The 26,474-nt window shown below is 42.5% G+C and overlaps 1 protein-coding gene and 1 long non-coding RNA gene across 11 annotated transcripts in view; one reads left to right on the plus strand and one right to left on the minus strand.

Moving 5' to 3' along the window:
• Positions 1-24,947, minus strand: NDUFAF6 (NADH:ubiquinone oxidoreductase complex assembly factor 6). Of its 7 annotated transcripts, XM_072734286.1 has the most exons (11): positions 24,733-24,781; positions 24,200-24,379; positions 20,456-20,483; positions 19,915-20,014; positions 16,090-16,212; positions 11,945-12,001; positions 8,335-8,437; positions 7,171-7,304; positions 6,419-6,520; positions 2,828-2,884; positions 1-147 (listed from the first exon to the last, which is right to left on the minus strand). In XM_072734286.1, coding segments are annotated over exons 3-11 (807 nt in total). In that variant the 5' UTR covers positions 20,458-20,483; positions 24,200-24,379; positions 24,733-24,781; the 3' UTR covers positions 1-18. The 7 variants fall into 7 exon arrangements, with proteins under 7 accessions (XP_072590387.1, XP_072590392.1, XP_072590390.1 ...); XM_072734291.1 differs by lacking the exons at positions 20,456-20,483; positions 24,200-24,379 and adding an exon at positions 15,031-15,158 and having other exon boundaries at positions 24,733-24,790; XM_072734289.1 differs by lacking the exon at positions 20,456-20,483 and having other exon boundaries at positions 19,911-20,014; positions 24,733-24,783.
• The window catches only part of LOC112931254 (uncharacterized), a 36,967-nt gene continuing 35,428 nt past the window's right edge, over positions 24,936-26,474 (plus strand). For 3 of the 4 annotated variants that reach the window (XR_011996572.1, XR_011996570.1, XR_011996571.1), the window contains exon 1: positions 24,936-25,244. This is a non-coding gene — a long non-coding RNA (uncharacterized lncRNA). The remainder of the gene's footprint in view (positions 25,245-26,474) is intronic. The other variant, XR_003237303.2, reaches the window with a different exon arrangement.

Consider the following 26,474-nt stretch of genomic DNA (forward strand, 5'->3'; position numbering starts at 1 on the left):
CAGCGCCGTAAAGTTACTTTAATATCTTTTTCTCCACGACTGAATATACAGTGATAAGGGGAGTAGCGTATCCTTCTGCTGTAAAGACGGGTGGAATATGTCAAAATCCACCTGCTGGATCCTCTTTAAATAGTTCTCCAGGGCAACCTGGAAAAGGAGAATAATGGCCATTAGGTCACAGAATTACTAAGTTTTTTAAAGAAACTGAAGAAAACTTGTAAGTATTCAGGCTATTTTAGTTTCCCTGAATTTAAATGAGAATTTTAAAGGGCAGAGAGAAAATAAAGACATCTCAGAAGTTTCTATCAGACCAAGTAAGGCAGGATCCAAGAGCGAGTAGTAGAAATATCAAGTCAACTCTGATCATGATTTATAGAACATAAGTTTATAATTTGTTTTACACACAATGTACTCAATCACGGACAATGAACGCCACCCCCCCAACACACACACACACACACACACACACACTGTGCCATGAGGATGAGCGTAAGTTGTTTAAAAACTTATTTTGTGGAAAAGTTTAATGAGTCTCCATGTTCTTGCTAGAAAACAATGTCCTGCCTCGGAGAACCACCGCGGGCCCCTGTAAGTGTCACCCCACACTTCCCCCGTCACGCAAAACTTGATCTTAAGCTTTCGTGGGGATTAGGGAGCAGGATGGAAAAGATGGTGATGGGCCGGGCTCTTTATTTTATGGTTTTCAGTTCTTTTTATTAATTTGTACTTTTTAATTTATCCTGGTAACTTGAATAAACAGAGAAGCCACTTAGTTTTGCACGGCACGGTCCTAAGAGGCATGTTGAGCCTTTCAGTCCACCCGCCCAGCTCCCCTGCTGTCTGCACTAAAACCTGTGTGCTCCAACACTCATGGGGTCCTGCTGTGGGTTTGCTGGAAGATTCAGATGAGCCAAAAGCCAAAAAACAAAAAAGGACTGTATTTTCACCCAGGCTTTTTTCCCCCTACACACAAATGCACATACAAATTTAGTGTCTACATTTTAAACCCTAAACTTACACGTATGTATGAGCAACAGGACAGGTGCATGAATGTGCATAGCTCTGCCTTGTGCTGTCTTAGCAAAAAACCTGCAAACAATCCAGGTCTTTGACAAAAAAAAAAAAAAGTACTCTTCACACAATGCAATATACTGCAGTGAAAGGTGTGATAGACTACATAAAGCTCAAAAACAAAACTAAACAATATATTGTTTAAAAATAGATCAAACAGGGGATCCCTGGGTGGCGCAGCGGTTTGGCGCCTGCCTTTGGCCCAGGGCGCGATCCTGGAGATCCGGGATCGAATCCCACGTCGGGCTCCCGGTGCATGGAGCCTGCTTCTCCCTCTGCCTGTGTCTCTGCCTCTCTCTCTCACTGTGTTCCTATCATAAATAAATAAAAATTAAAAAAAAAAAAATAGATCAAACAGGGAAAAGCCCCCCGTTATTTAAATTTTATTTATTCATGAGAGACACAGAGAGAGAGGCAGAGACACAGACAGAGGGAGGAGCAGGCTCCCTGCAGGGAGCCCAATGCACTGGACCCCGACCCTGGGTCTCCAGGATCACGCCCTGGGCTGAAGGCGGTGCTAAACCGCTGAGCCACCCGGCTGTCCGGAAAAGCCCTTTTGAAGCAGCAGGATAATGAATTCAAAATTCAGGAAAGCTACTTGGGGGAGGCAGGCAGAGGCTGGGGGATGAGACCGGGATTAAGTAGAGGACTGCGGTTTAATGGCGATGTTCTCATTCCTGGACCGAGTGGTGAGCTCACGGGTGTTCACGACGTTGTGCTTTTTAACACACACATATTTATATGTAGATATCAAATACTGAAGTTTTAAAAGAGAATGAAAAAAAAAATTTGGAGATATTTTAGTGTACTTTCACATGTTCCTTTTTTGGAAAAAAGAGTTCATGTTATTATTCATGACGTTCTAAGTGATAAATATTTAATATTTTGTGATCTACTTTCTATCTCTAAGAATTCTACTATGTTTGTTAATATCTAATTAGAAGGACTGGTTAATGAAATTAAGGTAGTCAGCACATGATAGACTATTGTGTAGCCATGGAATATTGTATTTATAAATATTTTTAATGGTGTGGCCAGATGCTTGTGATGTAGGATGATGACATGCAAAGTGTGATTTCAACTCTACACAAAAATTCATTAAAAAAAAAAAAAAAAAAGAACAGAATAAGCAGTGGTTATGTCTGTCCTGGCATTATAGGTGATTGTTCTTTCCTTCTCCTTTTTCTTATGTTGTCCAAATCTCTGTTCTGAGAATGTCGTTTTCAACAAACTAGGAGGAAGTTCCATTAAAGTACAGATGAAGGGGCAGCTGGGTGGCTCAGTTGGTTAAGCATCTGCCTTCAGCTCAGGTGGTGATGCCAGGGTCCCGGGAGGGAGCCCAGGGTCCTGGAATCGAGTCCCACATCCGGGTCCCTGATCAGTGAGGCGTCTTTTTCTCCCCCTCACCCCTGCTCATGCACTCTCTCCCTCTCTCTCCTCTCTCATAAATTAATTAATTAATTAAAATAAAATAAAATACAGGTCAAACATGACTTCAAAATCAGAGCTCAACTGGAAATGCGCAGATTAGGATTTGGTCCAGAGGCACGTCTGGCTAACAGTGCGTATCTGCGCACACACACACACACACACACACACACACACACGTGCCTGCACAGAGAGACCCGGGCGGTCTGGTGACTCCACATCTGCCCCAGAAACACAGGCAGGGCCTCAGCAAAGCACAATGTGATGAACAAAACCTACCACACATCTGCCCCATTAATTAAACAGCCTCCTCTGTTAATCTACTTACCGTCTGAAGAAAAGCAGGAAACGCTTTCATAGGAACACTTTTGTGGAAGGACCTAGCCTGCAAAGGAAGGAGAAAGGAAACTGGGTTCAAACGTAAATACTTCTGGGAATAAACACTCTGCCTCTGAAGTGATCACAAAGCAACACTAGAAGCCTAACGACACGGCTGGGGCCTCTCGCAAAGGCAAGAAAACCGCTCTCCGGCCAATTAAGATTAATTTCTTAAGCCTGAAGGACTCAGGAAAAAGAACTTTAGTAAGAATCGCATTCTTTCTTGTAGGTGGGCTTTGGCCCTCCCCAGCCGCCCTAGAGCACCTACCCCCAGGCCCTCTCGCTCGGTAGCGAGGGGAAAGAGGAGATACTGCTTTAACGAGGCCCGGCAGCTCCGCGGCCTGGTGGTGAGCATGTCCGGTCACCTCCTAACTGCCTTCCAGCCCGCTTCTCCAGCTTTTGTTCCGTCCACGCAGGCAGCCAGATGAGCGTCCTGGGTCACTCTTACTCTTACTTTCTGTAACCTAAGTCCCCGACACACCAGGCCTTCTGTCTCCAGGGCCCCACAGCTTGCTCCAGTCTCAGCGAGCCCAACTCACTACGGCCCGGCTGCTGCCCGACCCACGTGACGCCCATCCTCCCGCGCTCACCAAGCCCACTCTCGTCTCCAGGTCTCGGTTTCTATTGTCAGAGAACGCCTCTACCCCCTGCCCTCTGGTTTACCCTCACCTGTCTACTAAAATTGCTCTTTTCGAGATCATCCACGATTTACTAATCACCGTACCCATCTTTTCAACCTCTCTACAATGCGCAAAACTTTAATATTCCCCTTTCTTAGAGTGTTCTCCTCCCTTGGTTTCTGAGACACTGGCTCCTAGCACACCGACTTCTTGATCCCTAGTTCCTTCTCCTCCTAATACATGGCCCTTGCTCCTTCTACCCGAGAAGTGGAGGTGGGCCTCGGGTTCTGCCCCTGGCGCTCATGTCTGGACGTACACTCTCTTTGCACAGTACCATCCACATGCAGAGCTTTCACCACAGGCTTTCTCTGTGCATGACTCCCAAATCTCTTACCTCCAGTCCCCACCTCCCTTCAACACTGCAATCCTGCAGTCTTCAGTAGCTCGTCTCCCTAAACATTCTCAAATCCCCTTAAATTCAGCTATGACCAACAGCCGGACCAGAGGCTGCTGCTCAGCAGCATGTGCCCTTGCTGCTCACTGTGGTCCCTGAACGGCACCACCACTACGTAAAAGCTGGACTCCGTGCAGCTTTCCCTCTCCCCGATACGGCCACAACACAGTCAGGCATCACAGTCGATTCCACCTCTAGGGTGTGTGTGTGTGTGTGTGTGTGTGTATGATCCTACATACTAATATATACACACCCAGCCTCTCTAAGCCAGATCCTCTTGGTCTCTCACAAGCCTCCTGACAGATCTCCCACTCTCCAAATTCGTCTCAAATGCTGCTGGCCAGGTTCTCCAACGTGCAACACCACTGTCCCTGCTCTACTCACTACTGGCAATGTTGAAGGGGCCCACGAGCCATATGCCAGGCACAGTGACAGTCTTTATACATGCTGACCCATTTATCCAAAGCACAGTCCCTGAGTTAGGTTCTAATAGGACCCTCTGTCCCAGAGGAGGAAACCGAAGCACGGAGTTTAAGACCACGTGATCAGTAAACTGCAGAGCCAGAACTGAAGAGTCAGCTCCAAAGCCAGCATCTGCACCCTCATCCACCACGCCCCAGAGCCTCTCCAAAGCCTCCCAAACGCCACAGTCTTCCTTCAGTTCACCCTTCCAAACCTGTTTTCCAGGATCCTAGTTCAAATAACCTACAAGTTTTCACATGAGGCTGACTGAAGTCATTTGACAATTTTCATTCCTGGCCCCATCCCAGCTTTACTGTGTACCCAGTGGGTGAGGCCTGGGAATCTGCATTTTCCAGGTGCCTTAAGTGTCCATCGGCTGGAACCATTCAGGTCCCAACACAGGGCTTTCCTGCTTTTACAATTCTGTTGTGTTCTCAGATCTTACCCAAAACTCTGCTAGTTTTAAGTAATTTCTTATCTAAACTTCCATGTATTTTATCTGTATCTCTGTCGTGGCAGAGAACTGTGCTTCAGGAAATTCAAAAAAAGACTAAGAAAGACTCTTTGCCTTCAAAAAGCTTACAATCTGATTACCTACTTAATATTTCACAAATATTTACTGAATGCCTATAATGAACCAGACACTTAGATGCTGAAGAAAACAGCACAGAACCAAAGTTACATCCATTGTATGAGGTGAAGGGGCATTAAACAAACTTTTAGTATGTGAGGTGGTAAAAAGTGCTAAGCTAGGTGAAGGGACGGAGGGTGATGGAAAGGGACGATGTTATTGTAGATTTGGTGGCCAGGAAAGATCTTTTTGATAAGGAGATATTTAAGGGGTTGTGGCGGGGAGGAGTTGGGGGGTGGAGAGCACCTTTCAGGCAAACAAACAGCAGGTACAAAGGCCCTGAGGTTTGCAGGTAAATGACAGATCTTTAGGATCCACTGAAGCTCAAAAAAAGGGGGGGGGGGGGTTGGTTCACAAGAAGAACCAGGAAGAAACAGTGTCATGAGAATCAAGAAAATAGAAAGTTTCTGCCAAGTTTTCAGGAGCCACTAGGATGAAGGAAAATTTCCAGCAGAATCGGGAAGGAACAGCATTATTGGGATGAAGGACATAGTTTCAAGAAAGATGTGGCAGGGCAGCAACTGTCTGGCTCAGTCGATGGAACACTCGACTCCTGACCTCGGGGTTGTGAGTTCAAGCCCCACGCTGGGTGTAGAGATTGCTTAAAGATAAAATCTTTTAAAAAAAAGAAAGTGGGGGTTGGGGGAGTCAACAGAGGACAAGTTACAGCTTGAGAAGACGTGAAGAAGTAACTCTTCAGAAAGACCTAAAGTGGTACGCAGGAGAAATCAGGAACCAGTTTAGGAGCCAAGTCAGAGAATCAAGGGAAAAACTATTAGAAAGTTTCACGGAGAAAAAAATGTCTATGGCGTGAAAAGCAGAAAAAGTTTACACGTATGAGAGTCTTAAGTGCCCATGAAATGTGACATTATTTAGGAGTGCAGTGCTTATTATCAGAAGAGACGGGATGGATGTGAAATGATGGCACAATGAACGGTGCCAGGCTGATGCCAGGTAAGGTAATGATGAACGCAGGCAGCTCACTCACAGAAGTTTGACTGGGAGGGGGACACGAGCCACAGGGGGGTCCAAGGCTGCCCGGAAAAGGGGCCAATTCTCAGGCCAGCTGCGGATGCCGAGGACATGAACACCTGGGAAAGGAACCATGGCCCCAGCAAGGTGGAGACACACCACATCCCTGAGAGCGAGGGTGGGTGGGGCGCAGTGCAGACAGGAGCCAAGCCAGGAAGCTGAGTGAGGGTGCGTTCATGTGTGCAGGGAGAGAAAGCGGGACTGTGAAAGCTGGAGGCAGTTCGTAGTGGTCCCTGAGATGAATCTACTGGGATTTCAGTGAGAACTGGAGTGAAGACTGGGAACCATGAGCACCTCTAGGCATGGGAGTTTCCTAGACGCTTTGGCAGAGAGGCGACTTACATGCTTTAGGTGCAGGTGCGCCTGGCTGGCAATGTCATAGATCACATCTCTCACGTTTTTATCCTGGTTCTTCCGTAGAAAATCCTCTTGTGAAACACCATGCTGGGCGGGAAAATACGACATTAGGAATCTAAAAGAGCACACACTCTTTAACTTAGTTCAAGAAAAACAGGTGATAGGATAGTATGTACAGTATGCTGCCTATCTTGTTCTCAAAGTACATGTGTATGTGTGTGTGTGTGTGTGTATGTGTATACAGACACACACGCCCCTAGAAGAATACAACAGGATGTTATTAACAACAGCTGTAGGTGGGACAAAAGTACACAAGCAGGGGGATCCCTGGGTGGCGCAGTGGTTTGGCGCTTGCCTTTGGCCCAGGGCGCGATCCTGGAGACCCGGGATCGAATCCCACATCAGGCTCCCGGTGCATGGAGCCTGCTTCTCCCTCTGCCTATGTCTCTGCCTCTCTCTCTCTCTCTCTGTTACTATCATAAATAAATAAAAATTTAAAAAAAAAAAAAAAAAAAAAAAAAGTACACAAGCAGAAAACAAACCTACAGATCCATCATGGACCTAAGTGCCTGACTGATAAAATTCTCCCTTGCTGACTGGAGCCAAAAAGCAAGAAGCATTCATTTCACAGCAGTTACGTGACTGGATGAAGCAAAGAACCAATAGCTCCTGCCCACCCCACCCCCCACCCCCCACGTGCCTGAGGGAAGCCAAAAGAGGAACGGGAACAGTCTTACCAGCATACAGATGTCCATGGGAAGGAACACTCTTCTCCTGCTACCATGATAGGGTGTCGCTCGCAAGCAAGTGACGATGCCCTGTGCTTTGCCAATGTGACTTGCGGCATGATCTGCATGAAGATCCTTTACACCTGTGATTTTTAGAAATTAAGCAAAAGGGCTGCTCTTTACTTCTTAAAGGCACAACAAATCAACACAAACAGGTTGGAGAAATCATCTAAACATGTAAAAGCAGGTGTTTATCCTATGTTTTGTTTCTGAAAAAACAGGACTTATTTGAGCAAAACTGGGCATAAAGACAAGCTGTTTACCACCAAACAGGTCTCCAAACTGCAACTTGTAAATAAAAGAGTTTTCTCTGGACCACAGCACACCCAGAACACATTTGGAATTCTAATCAGCTATCTTGGAAAAACATTAAGAGTCTTCCACTTCTTGTCCTCGATGCAATTTCCATATGACCTCATTTTAAGTATACGCTTGACAAACATTCTGCTCTTTGCTCCGTCCTTTCATTGTGTTGGCAAACGTGCCACCGGGTGGACACGCAGTGTAAGCCTGGGAATCTCAACAGGGACTTGTGTTACTCCTTTCGGCTGACACAAAGATCTATTACCTTCCCCAACACAGAGGCCCAAATAATCTCCTCCTTACAATAAGACTTCACCAACTTAAAGTCAGATGAGGAAAAGTATCATCTAAATTAGTTTATTTATTTTTAAGAAGAAAGAAAAAGAAAAAATCTCATAAAAACTTTGAGAAATGCAGTTTTATATTTCCTGCACACACCCCCTGTGTTTTAACATGGGGAAGTAGTACTGACAGAACGGTACTGAGTCGGGCCCCAGGCCTTCCAAATTGTAGAAGATGCTTAAAGAGGAAACAAATCATCTGCAATTACCAGAGTATTAATTACAGCATTCCCAGGAGGGGGCTAAAGTACTTTTATGAGAGCCTGAGCATTTTGATTAGTCTGCACTCCAGAGAAAGATTATATTCCCCTCCTTGCTAAACAAAACAAAACAAAACAAAAAATGTTCCTGTATCGGTGGTGCAAAGAAAACTTTCAGTGTTAAACTGATCAGACTGTCAAATTGTGAGAGTCAAGTCTGAAGGGTATTTTCTTTGAAAAAGAAAATTATGAAACAGAAAAAGACTTACCCAATATTTCCAGTGTTAAGTAAAGAAGAGAGCTCTGTGTGTTTTCAGCATAATTTTCCAATTCCTGGATATTACGATACGCTTTGTCATCTAAATTCTTTTCCTATAGTCAAACAAAATGCAAATAAAGTTTGATAAATTGTCAGTATTTTATAAAGAAAAGGCACAAATTTTTTGCCCTAAAGAACTAATAAAGAATAATTAGTACATAGCTCAGTACACAGTAAGATTTAAAAAAACATTAAAGTCCTACACATTCAATACTTACAAATCACCCCTCAAAATACTACCTTGGGGATAATCTCAATACACAAATCACCAGTCATAGGGTCAGCTGGTTATTAATTCCTTTGAAACTGATCGATAGTTATCTTACCTGATTACACTATATTCCAGAAACAGAAAAATGTAAATCTCAGAGCAAAAACATCCAGCTACTTTTATAATAATACATTTACAAAGACTCCACTGCTAAGGACATACACCCATTCCTTTTTTTTTTTTTTTTAAATCAGAAGAACATGGCACCAGCAATGACCCCAGGGGAAAACATTATGCCCGGTCTTTCACATTTTGTAAAACTTGAGACATAACTCACATACCATGAAATATACCCTCTTAAAATGTACAATTCAGTGTGTTTCAGTATATTTACCAAGTTGTACAACTATCACCTCCATCTGGTCCCAGAATGTTTTCCCCACCCTGCATCCACTAAGCAGTTACTTCCCATTTCCCACTTCCCAGCAAGCAAACGACTCATCTATTTTCTGTCTACACAGATTTGTTTGTTCTGCACATTATATAGAAATGGTGACAGGATATGTAGTTTTTTGTATCTGGCTTCTTTCAGTTTGCACGTTTTCAAGGATCATCTGCGTTGGAGCCATGTATCAGTACCTGATTCTTTTTAACTTAAGAAATTATGATTATGTTCCATGTATGGATGTACCACATTATGTTTGTACTCACTCACTGATAGATCCTGAGTTGTTCCACTTTTGGACTATTCGGAGTAATACTGCTATGAACATTTGTGTGCAAATTCTGTATGGACACATGTTTTCCTTTCTCTTCAGGATAATTATAGGAGTGAAAATACTAGGTCTATGGTAACTCTATGTCTAACTTTCTGAAGAACTGCCAAACTTTTCCAAAGCAGCTGCACCATTTGCCATTCCCATCAGCAATGTATAGAAATTCCTAATTTCTCTATATCCTCACCAACACTCATGTACTTGTGTTTATCCATTCGTCTTTTTAATTACAGCCATCCCAATGAGTGTAAAGGAGTCATTTATTCTGCTTTTGACTTGAATTTCCTTAATGAAAAGATGCTGAGCATCTTTTAGGTGCTTATTGGTCATTTGAAGATCTTCCTCACAGAAATATTTACTCAAATCCTTTGCCCATTTTTAAATTGGATTATTTGTCTATTTTTGAGTTACAAGAGTCCTTTACATATTCTAGATACTTGTTCCTTATCAAGTATATAACTTACAAGAATATTCTGCCATTCAACTCCCATTGAAGTTTTTAATTTTGTTGAAGTCTAATTACCTTTTTTTTTTCTTTTATTGCTTAGGCTTTTGGTATCTTATCTAAGAAATCACTGCCTAACCTAAAGTCCCAAAGATTTATGCCAGTGTTTTTTCCCTAAGTGTTTTATAGTTTTAACTCTTACATTTAGGTGTTTGACGGATTTGGAGTTAGTTTTTGCATATGGTGTTATATAGGCATCCAAATTCATTCCTTTGCATGTGGATATCCAGTTGTCCTGGCACTATTTGTTGAAAAGTCTATTCTTTCCCCAATGGATTATCTTCACACCCCTGTCAAAAAATCAATTAACTATAAATATATGGCTTTATTTCTGGACTCTTAATTCTATTCCATTGAATTATATGTCTGTGCCATACCAATACTCCACAATTTGGTAACTTTGGAACTAACTTTCATCTTTTTCAAGATTGCTTTTGTGATTCTGGGTCTCTTGCATTTCCATACGGATTTCAGGATCAGCTGGTCAATTTCTGCAAAAAGGCAGCTGGAATTTTTATAGGGATTGTATCGAATCTATAGATCAATGTGGGAGATTGATCCCAGTCTTAAATATCCCTCCCTACAAATGCCAAATGTTATTTTCCATTAAACCAAAAAGTTATCTCTGTCTTAAATTCTGTAACTGTCTTTACCTCATAAAAACAGAAAACACTTAGGGTGCCTGAGTGACAGCCAGTTAGGCCTCCCACTCTCAATTTCAGCTCAGGTCATGATCTTATGATCTCAGGGTCATGAGACTGAGCCCTATGCCAGACTCTGCATTCAGCTGGGAGTCTGCCTGAGATTCTCTTCATCTCCCTCTACCTTTCCCTGCTCCCACTCACATACACATGTTCGGGCACTCTCTCTCTCTCTCTCTCTCTCTAAAAGAAATTAATAAATCTTTAAAAACAAAACAAAACCGAAAACACCTGAAAAATAGATTTTTGGTGCTAGTTAAGTCTGTAAGCCAACTGCACAATTTTTTAAAAATGCTGAATCATTATCTCCCATTTTAGCTTATAATTATTATACTCTATGGTTATTAATGGGTCATATTCAAATAAACTAAACATATTTTCAAGACAATAGTATGTGATAAATATCAGGCTGATGAGGACAGGGGGCCAACAATGTATCAGGAAGACTACATTATTAGGCTGGGACAAAGAGCAATTTGCATGCTTGGCTGGACCTCAAGCTCAGTTCCTAGAATGTGGTCTGGTACTCCATTCACTAGAGTAGAACCGTCAGACTCTCCCTCTCCTATTTGGACAGAGATCCAAACGCTGTGTGTACATAAACGTACGTGCACGACTACTAAAGTTTTGATGATACTAAGGAATTATCTGTAATTTTTTGAGGTATGATCATGTATTGTGGGTATATTTTATAAAAGTGTTTTTAAAATCTTTTCAAGATACATATATATTTGTAGCTCCAATAATATATCTGGGGTTGACTGTAAAATAATCCAGTGGGGTTTAATGAAAGAGGCTGGTAAAATATAGATGAAACAATACTGGACGTGTGTTCATAGCTAAAGCTGGGTGAGATACATGACAGTATGCTATATTCTTCTACTTCCGTATAAGTCCAAAATTTCCATTAAAAAAAAAACATTGCAGGGGATCCCTGGGAGGCTCAGCGGTTTAGCGCCTGCCTTTGGCCCAGGGATTGATCCTGGAGTCCCGGGATCGAGTCCGGCATCGGGTTCCTGGCATGGAGCCTGCTTCTCCCTCTGCCTGTGTCTCTGCCTCTATCATGAATAAATAAATAAAATCTTTAAAAAAAAAAAAAAAAAACACTGCAAAACATAAAACAGTAGCGTGTGGGTGTGTACACACACACCTCCGCCAGGGTGCTGTGTCTGCTGTCTGACTCAAGACGCAGAGGCAGGGCTGAGGGGGTGGCACGCAGTGAGGGAGAGTGGACAGAATGGCACAGTCCTCTAAAAGTTTCCTTCCCCCAAAATATAATACGCTTATTAAAACATTTCCTCCCGGAGGAATTAGCTTACAGATTAAAAGGGAAGAAAACACTTAAGACTTGAGCAATTTCAACTTACTCTTTCATCAATGATTTTCATAAGCCATCTTTTAGTCAGATTATGTCTTTTCACAGCCTAAAAAACAAGAGTGTTATAAATTTTTAGAAAGTACTAGAAATGACTTCAGCAGACTTGAATAAACAAACCAAATACAAAACTAGGTAAGGAAACATTTGTAATAACTCATCATCAGATAAACAGCCAGTCATGTTAAATATCAGGGGAAAAGAAAATGTCCCTAAAAAACATTTCAAAACATTTCCAAGTACAGATGATACATCCAAAACATTTCCACTAGACTTTTCTTATGCTACTGGTAATTTAACAATTCTACTTTCAAAAAAAAAAAAAAACAAGAATTAAATACTGAGCCTCTGTTATATGACGCAACTTGACTTCTATGTTTACTTATCACACATAAACTAGTTTCCATAGGATAAAAATTCTACTTAGGGTAAATTAGCAAGTAAAGACACTCCAGGAGGAAAATACACACCTAATGCCCAGATCTTGGCTACCAGTACCATTCCCCTCAAAGGAAATGAGGCCCTGAAGAAACGGATGATTCCAGAGAGGGGACAAGAGAGATTCAGGGTGATCCTAGAATATGTTACTGTGCCAGAAAATAAGAATGCCCCCAAAAGTGATGGGGGTGCATGTCATAAGGACACAGGAGCCAGTCTGAAAGAGCTCCCACTGTCCAAATCTGGGACAGCTTTAACACCAATATTATTAAATACAGCAATGAATTATAAATTACTGGAAAAAATAGGAATTCACATCAATAATTAATAAACAAATAAATAAATACAGGAGATTGAGAGCTCTTCCCTACAGCAGAATGCCAGCTAAGTCCCAACCAGTAATGTTGACAGAGGGCTAGAGTCTGGAAATTATCATTTTGCAATCGTAACAAGGGAAGACTAAATCAAAGAAGAACCATCAATGAATGCTAAATTTAGGAAGAAACTGATATGTGCACAGTCTTGAAGTCAACCTTAAAGTCTTAGGTTGTAAGAGTAATTACAATTATAGACTAGGAAAACCAGGCAACATCTTGACCAGATGATAAAAATTAATAATGCCAATAAAGGACAGATGGACAAAGTGTGCCTCTAGACATGACACCCTGAGAAGAACATGTCACTTTTGCAGTATTCTGGCCAAACACACATAAACTGAATTGGCCATGAGAAAACGTCAGACCATTCCAAAATGAGGGATGTTTTAGAACAGCAGGGGGAGGAGGCTATAATCTTCAAAAATGTCAATGTCTTAGAAGACAAGGAGAGCCCAGAGAACTGTTCCAGATTAAGCAGGCAAAAAAGACAGAACAACTAATACCTGACCCTAGACTGGATCCTATACTGGAGGGGAAAAATACTAATGTAGACAATACTAGAGAAGCCTACAAAAGTGGAATATAAATAGAAAATTAGATAAAAGTATCATACCGAAGTTAAATTTATCAAAGTCAATAACTGTTTTGGTTACATAAGAGAATATTCCTATTCTTAAGCAATGCTCATTAAAGTATTTAGAGATAAAAGGACCATGATGTATATAACTTATACTCAAATTATTCAGATAAAAATTTTGAGTGTGAAAATGCACATGCACATGCAAGAGAATGCTACACAAATCATTAACAAATAGACTAAAATGTTAACAGGTGAATCTGGATATAGATTATAGAAGTTTGTTTGTACTATTTTAAATTTTGCAACCTTTCTCAAAGTTTGGAATTATTTCCAAGTAAGTTTTAAAACCATTTTCTTACCAAGTCAACAATAAGATATATTTTCATAATAAAAACAGTAATGAAACAAAATCTTAGGAATATCCTACACTCCACCTAAGACACTAAGCTGTCACTGATACTAAAATGTAAAAAGCATGCTCCTCGACACACATTTATGTCACAAAGGGTATGGAGACAGAGCCCATTTTGCCCAGTAGGAACCTAATGGAAGCTACAAGTGCTGCGTGGCATTGGCTAAAGCCCTTTCAGCACTACTGCTAATACATGGTAGGACTCCCTCAGGCTTCTCCCCAATCCTAGGACTCAGCCTGGGACTCCTCAGTTGTTACAGAATCCTGATATTGTTTTATTTTGTACATGTCTAAGCGGAGTGAGGCATGTTTGATCTCTGCAACCACCATCAAGCACCATTCCTGGCACATAAAGTACTCAATAAATATTTAACCACCAAAAGTTCGATTCCTGTTTACTCAAGGCTGAATCCATACCGGCTGCAGTTCCTTGACCACAAAATATAATTCTTCTGTCTGATTCTGGAGGAAATCAGAGATCAAGGTAAAAAAAATAAGTATTTAATAAGAACCTGAAAACATGCTGAATAAAGTATCAACAATTTTGGAAGTAGAAGCCAAACAGAATAAAAACCTTGGCTATAAACATAAACTGCAACTAACATTAATACATAGAGAAATGAAGAAGCCCCTATGAAATACATACGTAATTATAGATACACAACTATTTTGTACCCTAAAAGCACTAATGAGTCACTGGGCAGAAAAGTGCTCACTGAGCAACACACTGTCACTCTTTCCCTACTTAATCTTCTAAAAGAGCCTGTCTCCCAAGAACCAATGGAAGGCTTTACTGGACAGAGGCCCAATGAACATAACGTCCAGCAGGAGGGGGACAGGGAGAGAACAGGGGACAACTGCTCTGCTCACTACCTGCCTTTTGCACATTCTCAGATTACTCTTCAACACGGGTCACATAAGAAAGCTGGCCAACAGCAATCATCCAAACTGAAGCAGCTGTTAACACTGGACAAATTGGCACGCAGGTAAACACTCTACAATTCAGATACGTCTTCCGGGTTTGTTTGTTTTAAGAGAGGCCAAGAACAAAATAAACGTGTGTTGAAAGAATTTCTAACCATCCTTGATGTTTCCTGACAGAGGCCAGGGCATTCCACGCAAGCCTTAGCATAAACCCCCACTGCAGTGATGTTTGCCTGTAAGTCATCATTTTTCTAGGCTTCAAGAGAAACTTTTCTTTAAATGGAGTCACCAAGGTTGAGGTTCTTAAAGGAAGATGAACAGAGGTAAACAACTAATCTAATACTCACAGCTTCCCATCCACTTTTTCTTCTCAGTCCCCGGTTGATGGGGGAGCCTGGCTTTCCATCCTTACTGGGGCTCTGTGCAGTCAGTCAGGGGCCCAGGAATGGGGCCCGCCCTCTGCTGGTACGCAGACCTGAGAAGAGGTGCACCCCTGTCAGGTCTGTTGAGTGGCTCCGTCACAGCACCTGTCTTTGGCACTCATCACACCACAGTGGGGACCCAGATCAGGGACAAAAGGCACCTAATTCCCTTCCTCCAGTCGTGGTGTAGCACATTTCCCAACTCTGCATGAATGAAGGATCCATACAGTGCTCTAATGTGGAACTACTCACTAGATACATCAAGTTATCCTAAGAATTCTTTTTTTTTTTTAATTTTTATTTATTTATGATAGTCACAGAGAGAGAGAGAGAGAGAGACATAGGCAGAGGGAGAAGCAGGCTCCATGCACCGGGAGCCCGACATGGGATTCGATCCCGAGTCTCCAGGATCGTGCCCTGGGCCAAAGGCAGGCGCTAAACCGCTGCGCCCCCCAGGGATCCCTATCCTAAGAATTCTCTAGCTCATAGGTTTCCATTCTCTAATATTTCAAATTTATCAATGAATATGCAATGCTATCAAACTCAACAAGGCAGTTTTATATTTGTGTCTAGATAATGGTGAGGGCACGTCTCCCTTCACAAAAGATCAATATGGGTTTCTACAGCCCACAGTATGGATTGGAATGCTGGAATAAGGAGCTACTGGGCGGACAGGACACGCAGTTCACCTGCCACTGCTTCAAAACTTGTGGGGTTTAGTTTCTACACCAAATAAGTGGAAATACAGAATTTATAACACAAAGGGACCAGGTTCTTTTTTTTTTTTCCTTTAATAAAGAAATTCACTGAAGTTCTGTGCAATTAGGAGATGATTTTGAATTCCTCTGTCAAAACTAACATAGTTCTGAACATCACATGAGCCTAAGATTATTTTCAGGAATAGATTCCCCATCTCCACTAGCTAAGTTGTATGCATCAAAAAGTATGCTCAAATAACACTTAAAAGAAGCTTTTTGTTTTTACCTTCCACAGCTCCAAGGCCACAGGCTGCTGGGGTGGGTTATCACAGTATATGTCGTCCACTGTTTTTTTCCAAAATGCTATTCGCATCAGTCCAATTGTTTTCTCAGAGACGGAGTCCTTAACCTGTAAACAGAATACAAAAACCTTAATAAATGCACTCTTCACAGTTTCAAAATCAGTATTTGTGACTATATAATCACATAAGTCAGCCAAAAACTAAGTTTAATTCTATATATGTTTCAACTTTTCCTTGAAGCTATATATTGATCAAATAGACTATTTTGCATTCCAAAATAGGAAAGATATTCTTTCCTATTGAAGCTATATATTGATCAAATAGACTATTTTGCATTCCGAAATAGGAAAGATATTCTTCTAGAAATAAATGGCAATAAAAAAACAAAAGTGGGGGGAGGACATTTAGATTAAAAGAAATTTAATAGAGGAACCAGTTGCAGTATATGGAGTTTATCTGATCCTGATTTGAAGAGAAAGAGACAACTGGAAAAAATCTGAACACTGGATGTTTAATGATATTAAGGAATTATTAAATTTTTAATGTATGACAATGGCATTGTAGGTACTTTTTTTAAGGAGTTACCTCTTAGTGATACATACTGAACTATTTACAGATGAAAAAATTTATCCGAGACTTACTTCAAAATAACAGCGGTGAGGATGGGCTTAAGTGGGGATAGAAGGAAAACTCAAGATTGGCCATGAATTAGTAACAGGTGGAGCTGAGTAATGGGTTTATGGGACCTTATTATACTACACTAATTTATATATATTTGAAGTTTTCCATAATAAAAAAGTTTTTAAAAAATAAGTGGAAGAGAAGAAAAACAATCCTTTTGGATTAATGATTGTAAAATTATTTCTAAGTCTGGAGACAAACCTAGGAAACAGAACCAGGGGCCTTCTAGAGGAAGCAGGAAAGGAAGTAACATTTATCAAATGTCCAGAAGTACCAAGCCCTTTGCTAGGTACCGTCCCAGAGATTATCTGATTGCAGTCCCCACCACAAACCTGCAGGGTCATTACCAATATACCAATTTAAAAATGGAAAATTCAAAAAATAAAATAAAATAAAATAAATAAAATAAAATAAAATAAAATAAAATAAAATAAAATAAAATAAATAAATAAATAAAGGAAAATTCATGGCTCAAAAAAGACCGTGCTCTGCACACTCACAGTTCTCATAATGGAACCAAAAGGGTATGCAAAAGATTATGGGTGAGGGGAGCAGCTCACTACAAAGGTGCACATGAGGAATATCTGGAGTTGATGGAATTGTTCTTTTCTCATGACTATCGTGGTGAATGCATGAAACTGCATGTTTCAACACCTACAGAACTGTGTACCACAAAAAGTGAATTTTACTGTATATACATTTAAATAAACTCATTCATTCACTACATAACGTTTTTTAAGAGAAAGAGGGCATGTGTGTGCAAGCAGGGGAGGGGCTGAGGGGAAGAGAGAATCTTAAGCAGGCTCCACACTCAGGGAGGAGCCCTATACAGGGGTTCAGGAGGTTAAGCATCTGCTCAGGTCATGACCCAGGGTCCTGGGATCGAGCCCTACATCAGGCTCTCTGCTCAGCAGGGAGTCTGCATCTCCCTCTCCCTCTGCCCCCCACCACCTCCAGCTCATGCTCACTCTCTCTCTCGCTCTTTCTCTGTCTCAAATAAATAAATAAAATCCTTAAAAAAATAAAATTGAATAAATAAAATATTAATGTCATAAAAGGCTGTGGAAACGTTCCAGATTAAAGAAGGCTAAAAAGATGAAAATTAATACAATATATGATCTTAGATTGGCTCCTGTACAAAAGAGGCAAAATGACATTATTGGGTCGTTTGACAAAATTGGAAACCAGATGGTAGGTTAAACAATCTACCAATATCAAATTTATTCAAATTGATTATTATGATTATATAAGAGAATATTCTTATTATGAAATAAATACTCAAGTTTATAGGGATAAGGGCCATGGTGTAGTCAAGTTACTCTAAAGTTATTCAGAAAAAAAAAATATACATATACACACACACACATATTTGTCTATATATGTATACACACACAAAATGACAAAGCATATGTGGCAAAATATCAACAACAGGGTACATGGATATTTTTTGTACTATTCTTTTGTGTGTGTGAGATTATTTCCAAATAAAAAGTTGTTTTTGTTAATGGTCTTGGTGCTGGGTAGGTCTCTTAGCAATGTTTAGTATTCAGATCCCAGTGGCATATGGCCTATTCTCAATACAATATCAAGAGTAATCTTTTTAAAATGTGACCAAGCTTTAACATCCTTTTCTGCTCAGAACCTTCCAATGGTTTCCCATCTCTGAGTAAAAGCCAAAGTGACTGCAATGGTCTCCAAGACCTTGCCTTTCTGGTCCAGGTACCTCTAACCTAATCTCCTCCCATGGTCTCCCCGACACATCTGCTGTGCCATACTGGCCTTCTTGTCTTTCAACATTATCAGGTACACCTGCACCTCAGAGCCTCTGTATGTGCTGTTCCTTCTGTTCCTTCTCTTTACTCAAATGTCTCTCTTATCTCCTTCAAATCTTTGCTCAAATGCTACCTTCTGAGGTTTTTCCTGACCACCGTATATAAAATAGGAACTCCTGCTACACCCAGCCTTCCCCATCCCTCTTAATTTTTTTTCCACAGTACTTGCTTCCACCTGATACATTACACAGTACTTGCTTGTTCCTTCAGTGCAGGGACTTTAAATGTTTCAGTGTTATACCCAGGACCTTAAACAGTGCCTAGCATATCTGAGATAATCAAATAATGAATGAATGAATGAACGAACAAGACTGTGTATGCAAAACAGCAGCAAAACACTCTTACAATGTGACAGAGAATTCAGGGAGAACCCTAAGGATTTATCCATTAAAATGAAATTTTAATCATTTTAGAGTTAGAAAGGAAGATCACAATGGGGACTCCTTATTGCTAAACTGTCCTTGACTTAAGATCCAGATGTGCAGTTTATGCCTGAAAAAGGATGAGGTAAAAAAAAATACTGACTCATGACTTCTAGAAATAACACCAAGAAAAAACTAGCCAGAGTCTATGAGAGTATCTGCAGACTCAGTGTCTAATCTCGGGGGTGCTTCGGAGCTGTACTGACACCCTTTCATTCATTCCTAGTTCACTTCCTATCCTATACACTAGCGCAGTCATGCCAAAACTTGCCACTTTCTTCAAGACTCCAAACCCTCCCCCGATCACTCAGTCTTAATATCCGAGCCCTCCATTTAATGAGAAGACCAAGGTCACTCCACTTCAACTCCCTCATTTCCATCCTCCATTTCAACTTATGTTGTATCAGCCCACGGCCTTTCCATTCTAAGAAAAAGAAGGCTCTTTCCTTCCTTCATAATTTTTTAGACAAAAGTGAGTTAGAATGATCTAAGGCCTGGGTTTGCTATAATTACTTCTGTTCCCCATTTCACATTAAAGCTAACACCTCATTAAAAAGTGCTTTGAAAACTGCTATAAGCAGTGATACTGTGATGAGCCTACTCAACAAACATGCTGTTAATTGCATAGTTTTATAATATCCCTAGAGAAATAAATAAAAATCCCAGAATGGTAGTTCCAGAAACATCAAGTTTGTCAGCTAATTTATTTTTGGAATTGAATTGGTAAGCCTGTGTAGGAACACAAAGAAATCACCAGCAGAGACCTTATACACACCTAACATGCAAATTATAACTGTATTTCTTTATTTTTCAGCATTAAACACATTATATCACCATTTTTGCAAATAATTTTTTAAGGTATTTTAATACCAGCCTGAGCCAGTTCCACATTGAAGGCTCTCAGTGCAAAGGCAGAGCTTCTGGATTCTGCAGGGAACAGCAGGGAGCATAAATAGCCTTCATAATCCCGTTTCCTACAACAAACAGGCAGAAAAAGATAGTTATTTTTCACTTTCTAAACTGTACACCAAAAAGTGCTGACTAGTATTAACTGAAAGAAGAAAAAAAAAAAAAAACCCCAATGATTCAATTCAAAACAGGCCTAAAATTTCTTGTATTTTATACTTGTTTCTTTAAAATTACAAAAAAAAAAATGTATCTGCCCTCAATCCCAGACTAGTTAAAAAGAAATCATCTCTATTAATTTATCTGAACTTATATAGTACTTATAATTTTCATTGTTTCAGAATTACTTTGGTTTTAGTAAGAATTCAAATGATTTACTGAGGTAGAAATCAAGAAAGTAATACCAGGAAGTATTGTATGAACTCACAGTTTTTAATATACACACAGATAAGACATAAAAACAGAAAATAATATGGAGCGTGAGTGTGTGTGCCTGTGTATACACTTACATTTCCTAGCAGCATCTGCGTAGAAAGCCTAGAAGCAATGATAAGGAAAGACTGAGAAATTGTTCAAGCCTGAAGAAGACTAGAGAGACGTGATAACTAAATGTAGCATATGATCCTGAATGTATGAAAGTCATAATCAAATAATGAGCAAAATTTGAATGGAGCCTGTGGATTCAGTGGTAATAGTGGATCCTGACTCTGAAGGTGTACCATAGTCATATGGAAGAGGATTCTTGGGTGTACTAAGAAATACACACCAAGGGACACCTGGGTGGCTGTCGGTTGAGTGACCGACTCTTGGTTTAGGCTCAGGTCGTGATCTTGGGGTTGTGGGATCAAGCCTGATGTCAGGCTCTGTGCTTGGCGGGGAGTCTGCTTAAGATTCTCTCTCTCCCTCTCCCTCTGGCTCTACCCCACTCACAAGCACTCGCTCTCTCTTGCTCACTCTAAATAAATAAATCTTTTTTAAAAAATACACACCAAGTTTAGGGGGAGGCGATGGCGCATCATGTCTACACCTTATTCTCAAATGGCTCAGAATGTTAACAATGAGGGAGTCTGAATGAAGAGTATACTGGAGCTCTGTGTACTATCTGTAATTTCTATGTCCGTTTGAAATTACTTCAAAATAAAAAGTTTAAAACAACAGAATGCGGGATCCCTGGGTGGCGCAGCGGTTTGGCGCCTGCCTTTGGCCCAGGGCTCGATCCTGGAGACCCGGGATCGAATCCCACGTCGGGCTCCCGGTGCATGGAGCCTGCTTCTCCCTCTGCCTGTGTCTCTGCCTCTCTCTCTCTCTCTGTGACTATCATAAATAAATAAAAATTAAAAAAAAAAAAATAAAACAACAGAATGCTTATTATATACATCATAGGATGACTGCCTCTCAACAAAGCTACTTTCACTATAACACACTGAAACTTTAATACAAACATTCTTTTCTATAAAACAATTATCTAAATAAAAGGGGTCCAACGTCCTTCCATGGAATTTAGGTACTGAAATTCAGGTTACTCCCACATTTTAATTGGGTTACTTTTTTTTCAATTTAAATTTTTTTTTTAAGATTTTATTTATTTATTCATGAGAGACACAGAGAGAAAGGGAGAAACAGGCTCCACGCAGAGAGCCCGATGCAGAACTTGATCCCAGGATCCCAGGGCCACACCTCGAGCCAAAGGCAGGTGCCAAACCACTGAGCCACCCAGGGATCCCCCTTAATTTAATTTTTTGATAGAGAAAGAATGTGGGGAGGGGAGCACAGAGGGAGAGAGAAACCTAAGCAGGCTGCATGCTCAGTGCAGAGCCCGATGCAGAACTTCATCTCACCACCCTGAGATGACAACCAGAGATGAAATCAAGACTTGGACACTCAGGCGCCCCTCAATTGGTTCACATTTTGTTATCTGCCTAACAGAGAACTTAAACCTCTTCTAGCCACACCTTTCACAATTTCCTCCAACTTCCACATAAACAAAAGGAAGCGATAATGACAAGTAATCCTGCTATCACAAAACAGCTCTACCAAAAAATCTCACCGTAAGTGGTTTCAGCTACAAAATGGACAGTGTGGGCAAAACAGCTCTATAATCTATACCTTTAAATACATTATAGATATCTTTTAAAATTCTATTGTAATATAAAAAGTCTCTGAACTTCAAAGTGTTTAAAACACTAGGCTGTTAATATGAAACAGGGAGAAAACAGTGACTAGGAATCATGACTACTATCTTAATTCAAGTAGTTGACAGAAATGCTACCTACCATATCTATTTCCTAATTTGCAAAATGAGGCTTGATAAGCAACCTGTTTCATATCTTCTAAAAATAAGCAATATGTGAAACACTTTAGATTTCTTAAAGGGAAATGAAAAATGAAGACATTCTAGTATGGTAACAATCTTTGGGGAATAAGATACTCTACACAGAGAAAGGTTTCTCTGTAAAGTTTTTTTTGGGGGGGGGTTGGAAATCTTTCTAAACATTACCAATTTATTTACATACACGAAGATACTGAATATTGGAACCATTTCTTCACTCAAGATTATTGTTATAAATATTGATTACTGGTAGACGAGGTTATCTTAAGTAGCCAACCAAGGTCCAGTTATTGGAGAAATGTTCCAGATAGTGAGAAATTCCATACCAGGATGGTTTTATATAGCAACAGAGCCTTTCATCCATTCATTAATGGTAACATTTATTCAGTGCCCACTATGCGGCAGCACTGTGCTAGACACCAAAAATCGGTATAGACTTCAGTCTGGTAAGGAGGGGCAGACCAATGAAAAATCAGCATATCTGGTGGACTGCTGTGCTAGTTCTAGTTCCATGGACCTGTGCCATCAAGGCACAAAACAGCAGCTCCCCAGTGTGTCTGGGGGAGAATGGAGAACAGGTACACTTTGAGACATCACCACTAGCACCTCCTTACCTCCTTAGAAGCACTAATCCCAAGGCCTAAAGCAGCCTTGGGGTTCCTCAAAACCATCCCCCAGGAAACCTACGGAAATTAGGTCTGAGATATTCCCAGGAACCTAGATTCCTAGCAGAGCTCTCTGGCTGGCTAAGCCAAACTTCTGGCCTGGTATCTTTTTCAATATTTGGAGGCCTTGCATAAGACACATATGCAAAAAACAACCTTGCCCAAATGATTTCAAGGGCCAAATCCTTAAGATTAATGAACAATCAGGAGCTAGAAACTGTAACCTTTCTTTCAAGTTACATTTGGTTTCTATTTAATTTTTTTTTTATTTATTATTTACGATAGTCACACACAGAGAGAGAGAGAGAGAGAGAGAGAGGCAGAGACACAGGCAGAGGGAGAAGCAGGCTCCATGCACCGGGAGCCCGACGTGGGATTTGATCCCAGGTCTCCAGGATCTCGCCCTGGGCCAAAGGCAGGCGCCAAACTGCTCCACCACCCAAGGATCCCCTTGTTTCTATTTAAAAACTACTACTGTGCCTATGCTACCGTGCCAGCATATTTATACACACATCATTGCATTTAACCCTCATAACCAGGCTCTGAAGATATAAATTTACAAATGAAGAAATAACTGCATCTTAATGTGAGCAACTTTCCCTAGTGATGGACTTGGGATTAATAAACTTGCATCAGGGCAGCCTGGGTAGCTCAGCGGTTTAGCCCGGCCTTTGGCCCAGGCCGTGAGGGGGGGGGGGGGGGGTTGTCTGGGTTGGAGTCCTACGTGGGGCTCCCTGCATGGAGCCTGCTTCTCCCTCTGCCTGTGTCTCTGCCTCTCTCGTGAATAAATAAATAAAATCTTAAAAAATAAATAAAAATAAACTCCGCTCAGGTCTGCATGCAAAACCCAGGCTTTTTAATAAATCACTCAAAAGCCTCCATTCCACTCAAATACCTACATGAACAGATTAAGTATCTGCCCACTTGCAAATATGTATTTGAGACATCACTGCCATGATATCCACAGACTATTACTGGAAGAACTGCATGATCACTATGCACATACATATAATATGTAGTGTGTGTGTGTATATATATATATACACATATAGCACATATATATGTAGTATATTTTTACTTATATGCAGCAATACATAAGAAATTAGGAAGAGGGATTATCCGCCTCCGGATGCGGACGTTAGGACATCACAGGTGTCAAAGATGGACCCGGACGAGTGGATACGGGTGGCATACACTCTGATGCTCTATATCTTACGATCATCAAAAAATCGGTAACTTTATATAAAAATGAGTCTCACTCTTCCCGCAGGTTTGCCTTTTTGCAAAGTTCCTACGGCTCGGATCTCCACTACTGCTAGCTTGCTTCCTTTATAAGCGCAATCAACAAAGAGGATGGAGCAGGGCCGTCATTTTTCAAAAGGGCCCAGAAACGACGCGCTGAAATCCGTGGGAATCCTGTTGCGTCACACTACAATTTGCTAAAATAGAATGCAAAAAAAAAAAAAAAAAAAGAAAGAAAGAAAGAAAGAAAGAAAAAGAAAAAGCGATGTCCCGGCGCAGTCCACCCTAAGGCGGCAGGCCCGCAGGCCCGGGGGCTCCGAGGCAGCAAGGCCGGGCCTGACCCCGGCCCGAGGTCACCCGCCGCCGGGTTCACGACCCCCACGGTCGGCGCCGCGCCGCGCCCCGCCCCGCGCCTGACCCCCAACACCCGGGGCCGCGAGCGCGCGTGCCGCACGGCTGGCCAGAAAGGACCAAGCCTCGGCCAGGGCGGCGGACGACAGGCGTCACGGGCCCCGCGACCGCAGGAAGGCCCCGCTCCCCGCCCGCTCACCGCAGCAGCTCCACGCAGTAGCGGTCGGCGCCCGCGGCACCCGAGCCGCTGGCCGCGGCCACGCTCCGCCCGGACCCCGCGAGCCCCGGGAGCCGCCGCGCGCGCGCCCACAGGCCCCGGGGCGGCCGGCGGCGGCACCACAGCCCGGGAAGGCCGAGCCGCGGCGGGCCGCTGGCGGAGCGCAGCACGGAGGCCGCCATGACACCGACGTTGCGTGCCCTCTGACCCCGCCAGCCACGGCTCCGCGCGCCGCCGGCCGGCGCGGGCGGGGGTCGCTGCGCTCCAGTGCGTCTGCGCGGCCGCCGCGGCTCGGGGCTGCGGGGCTGCGGGGCTGCGGGGCTGCGGGGCTGCGGGGCTGCGGGGCTGCGGGGCTGCGGGGCTGCGGGGCTGCGGGGCTGCGGGGCTGCGGGGCTGCGCTCCAGTGCGGCTCCGGGCTGCAGGGCTCCAGGAAGACCCCGCCCGCCCGCGCTCTCCGCACTCCTCCAGGGCCTTCTGAAACTGTATCCATCAAGGTAGGAGGAGAGACAATATTTTCCCCGCCGGCTTACTACCTTACCTTACAGCTTTCAGGTATGGGCCGCATGGGGGGAGCCTCCTTTGCCCTCCGAGCCGCCACCCTTGGAGCATTGAGGCGGGTCTGGTCGCCAGGAGCTGCCCTGGCCCCGCCGTCCCTGCCCGCGTCTGCATCCCGGGGACACCTGCCCGCACGTTTGGACGATCATGCGGCCGCCAGACGGGTGCTTGCTGGAGGGCGCACCTGGTCCTGACCCTGCTTGCCTGACAGTCTGCGCTGCCCATTGCATCGGCCCCTCCCTCCGCCATGTGGCCTCCCTTTACTTCTCAGCCCCAGGCTCCCTGAGCCCGAAGGACTGGACCCCGTTACCTGGACCTACCGGCTGGATAGTCAGGTCACCTGCTTGAGACGGGCCCCCTGAGACTGCCTCTCTGCAGCCTGTGCAGGACCTCAGTTCCTCCCGCATCAAACTCTCTTTTCCCTCTGGGCTTCTGTCCTTCAGCCCTGACGGACACACACCAGTGTTTTCAGTACCACAATTTAAACCTGATCCATAAGAGGAAAGAAAAAAAAGCACTCCTGTGCGTTTCCAACTCTGATCTCCTGCCCAGCTGGACTTTCCCATCTGGACATCTTCCCATTACTTCAAAGTCAACCTGTCTGCAAACCAAGTCAAACTAATTCCCCTTGTTGGTCTCTTTATTTACCTGGACACTATTCCCCCTCTTACAACCAGAGGGAACACTTGGGAGTCATCCTTCCCTTTGCCCTCTTCCTAATGTAATAAAATTGGTCAGATCCAGACTTTTTTTTTTTTTTTTACCTTCACAGGCTCACATCTGTGGCTTCATAGCTGATGGGAAACCTGGATTCAGTCCCTGGCTCCACCTCCCACTATCTCTCCTATTATCTGTGACCTTCGGTGACCGATTTACCTTTTCTTGAGCCTCAGATTCCTCCTCTACGAAATGGAAATAATAATAAATCCTACCCCCTAAAGTTCTTAGGAGAATTAAATAAGCTAATATATTTAAGGCACCTCCTCATGTGTTTACCCATAACATTTAACAGAAGTCATTTAACAGCTATGTAGGGAAAACATTAAGAAAGACTATTTAGGGCAGCCCAGGTGGCTCAGCAGTTTAACGCAGCCTTCAGCCCAGGCTGTGATCCCGGAGACCCAGGATCGAGTCCCAGGTCAGGCTCCCTGCATGGGGCCTGCTTCTCC

This window comes from Vulpes vulpes, chromosome 13 (genome assembly GCF_048418805.1).
Source record: "Vulpes vulpes isolate BD-2025 chromosome 13, VulVul3, whole genome shotgun sequence".
NCBI classification, from domain to species: Eukaryota; Metazoa; Chordata; class Mammalia; order Carnivora; family Canidae; genus Vulpes; species Vulpes vulpes.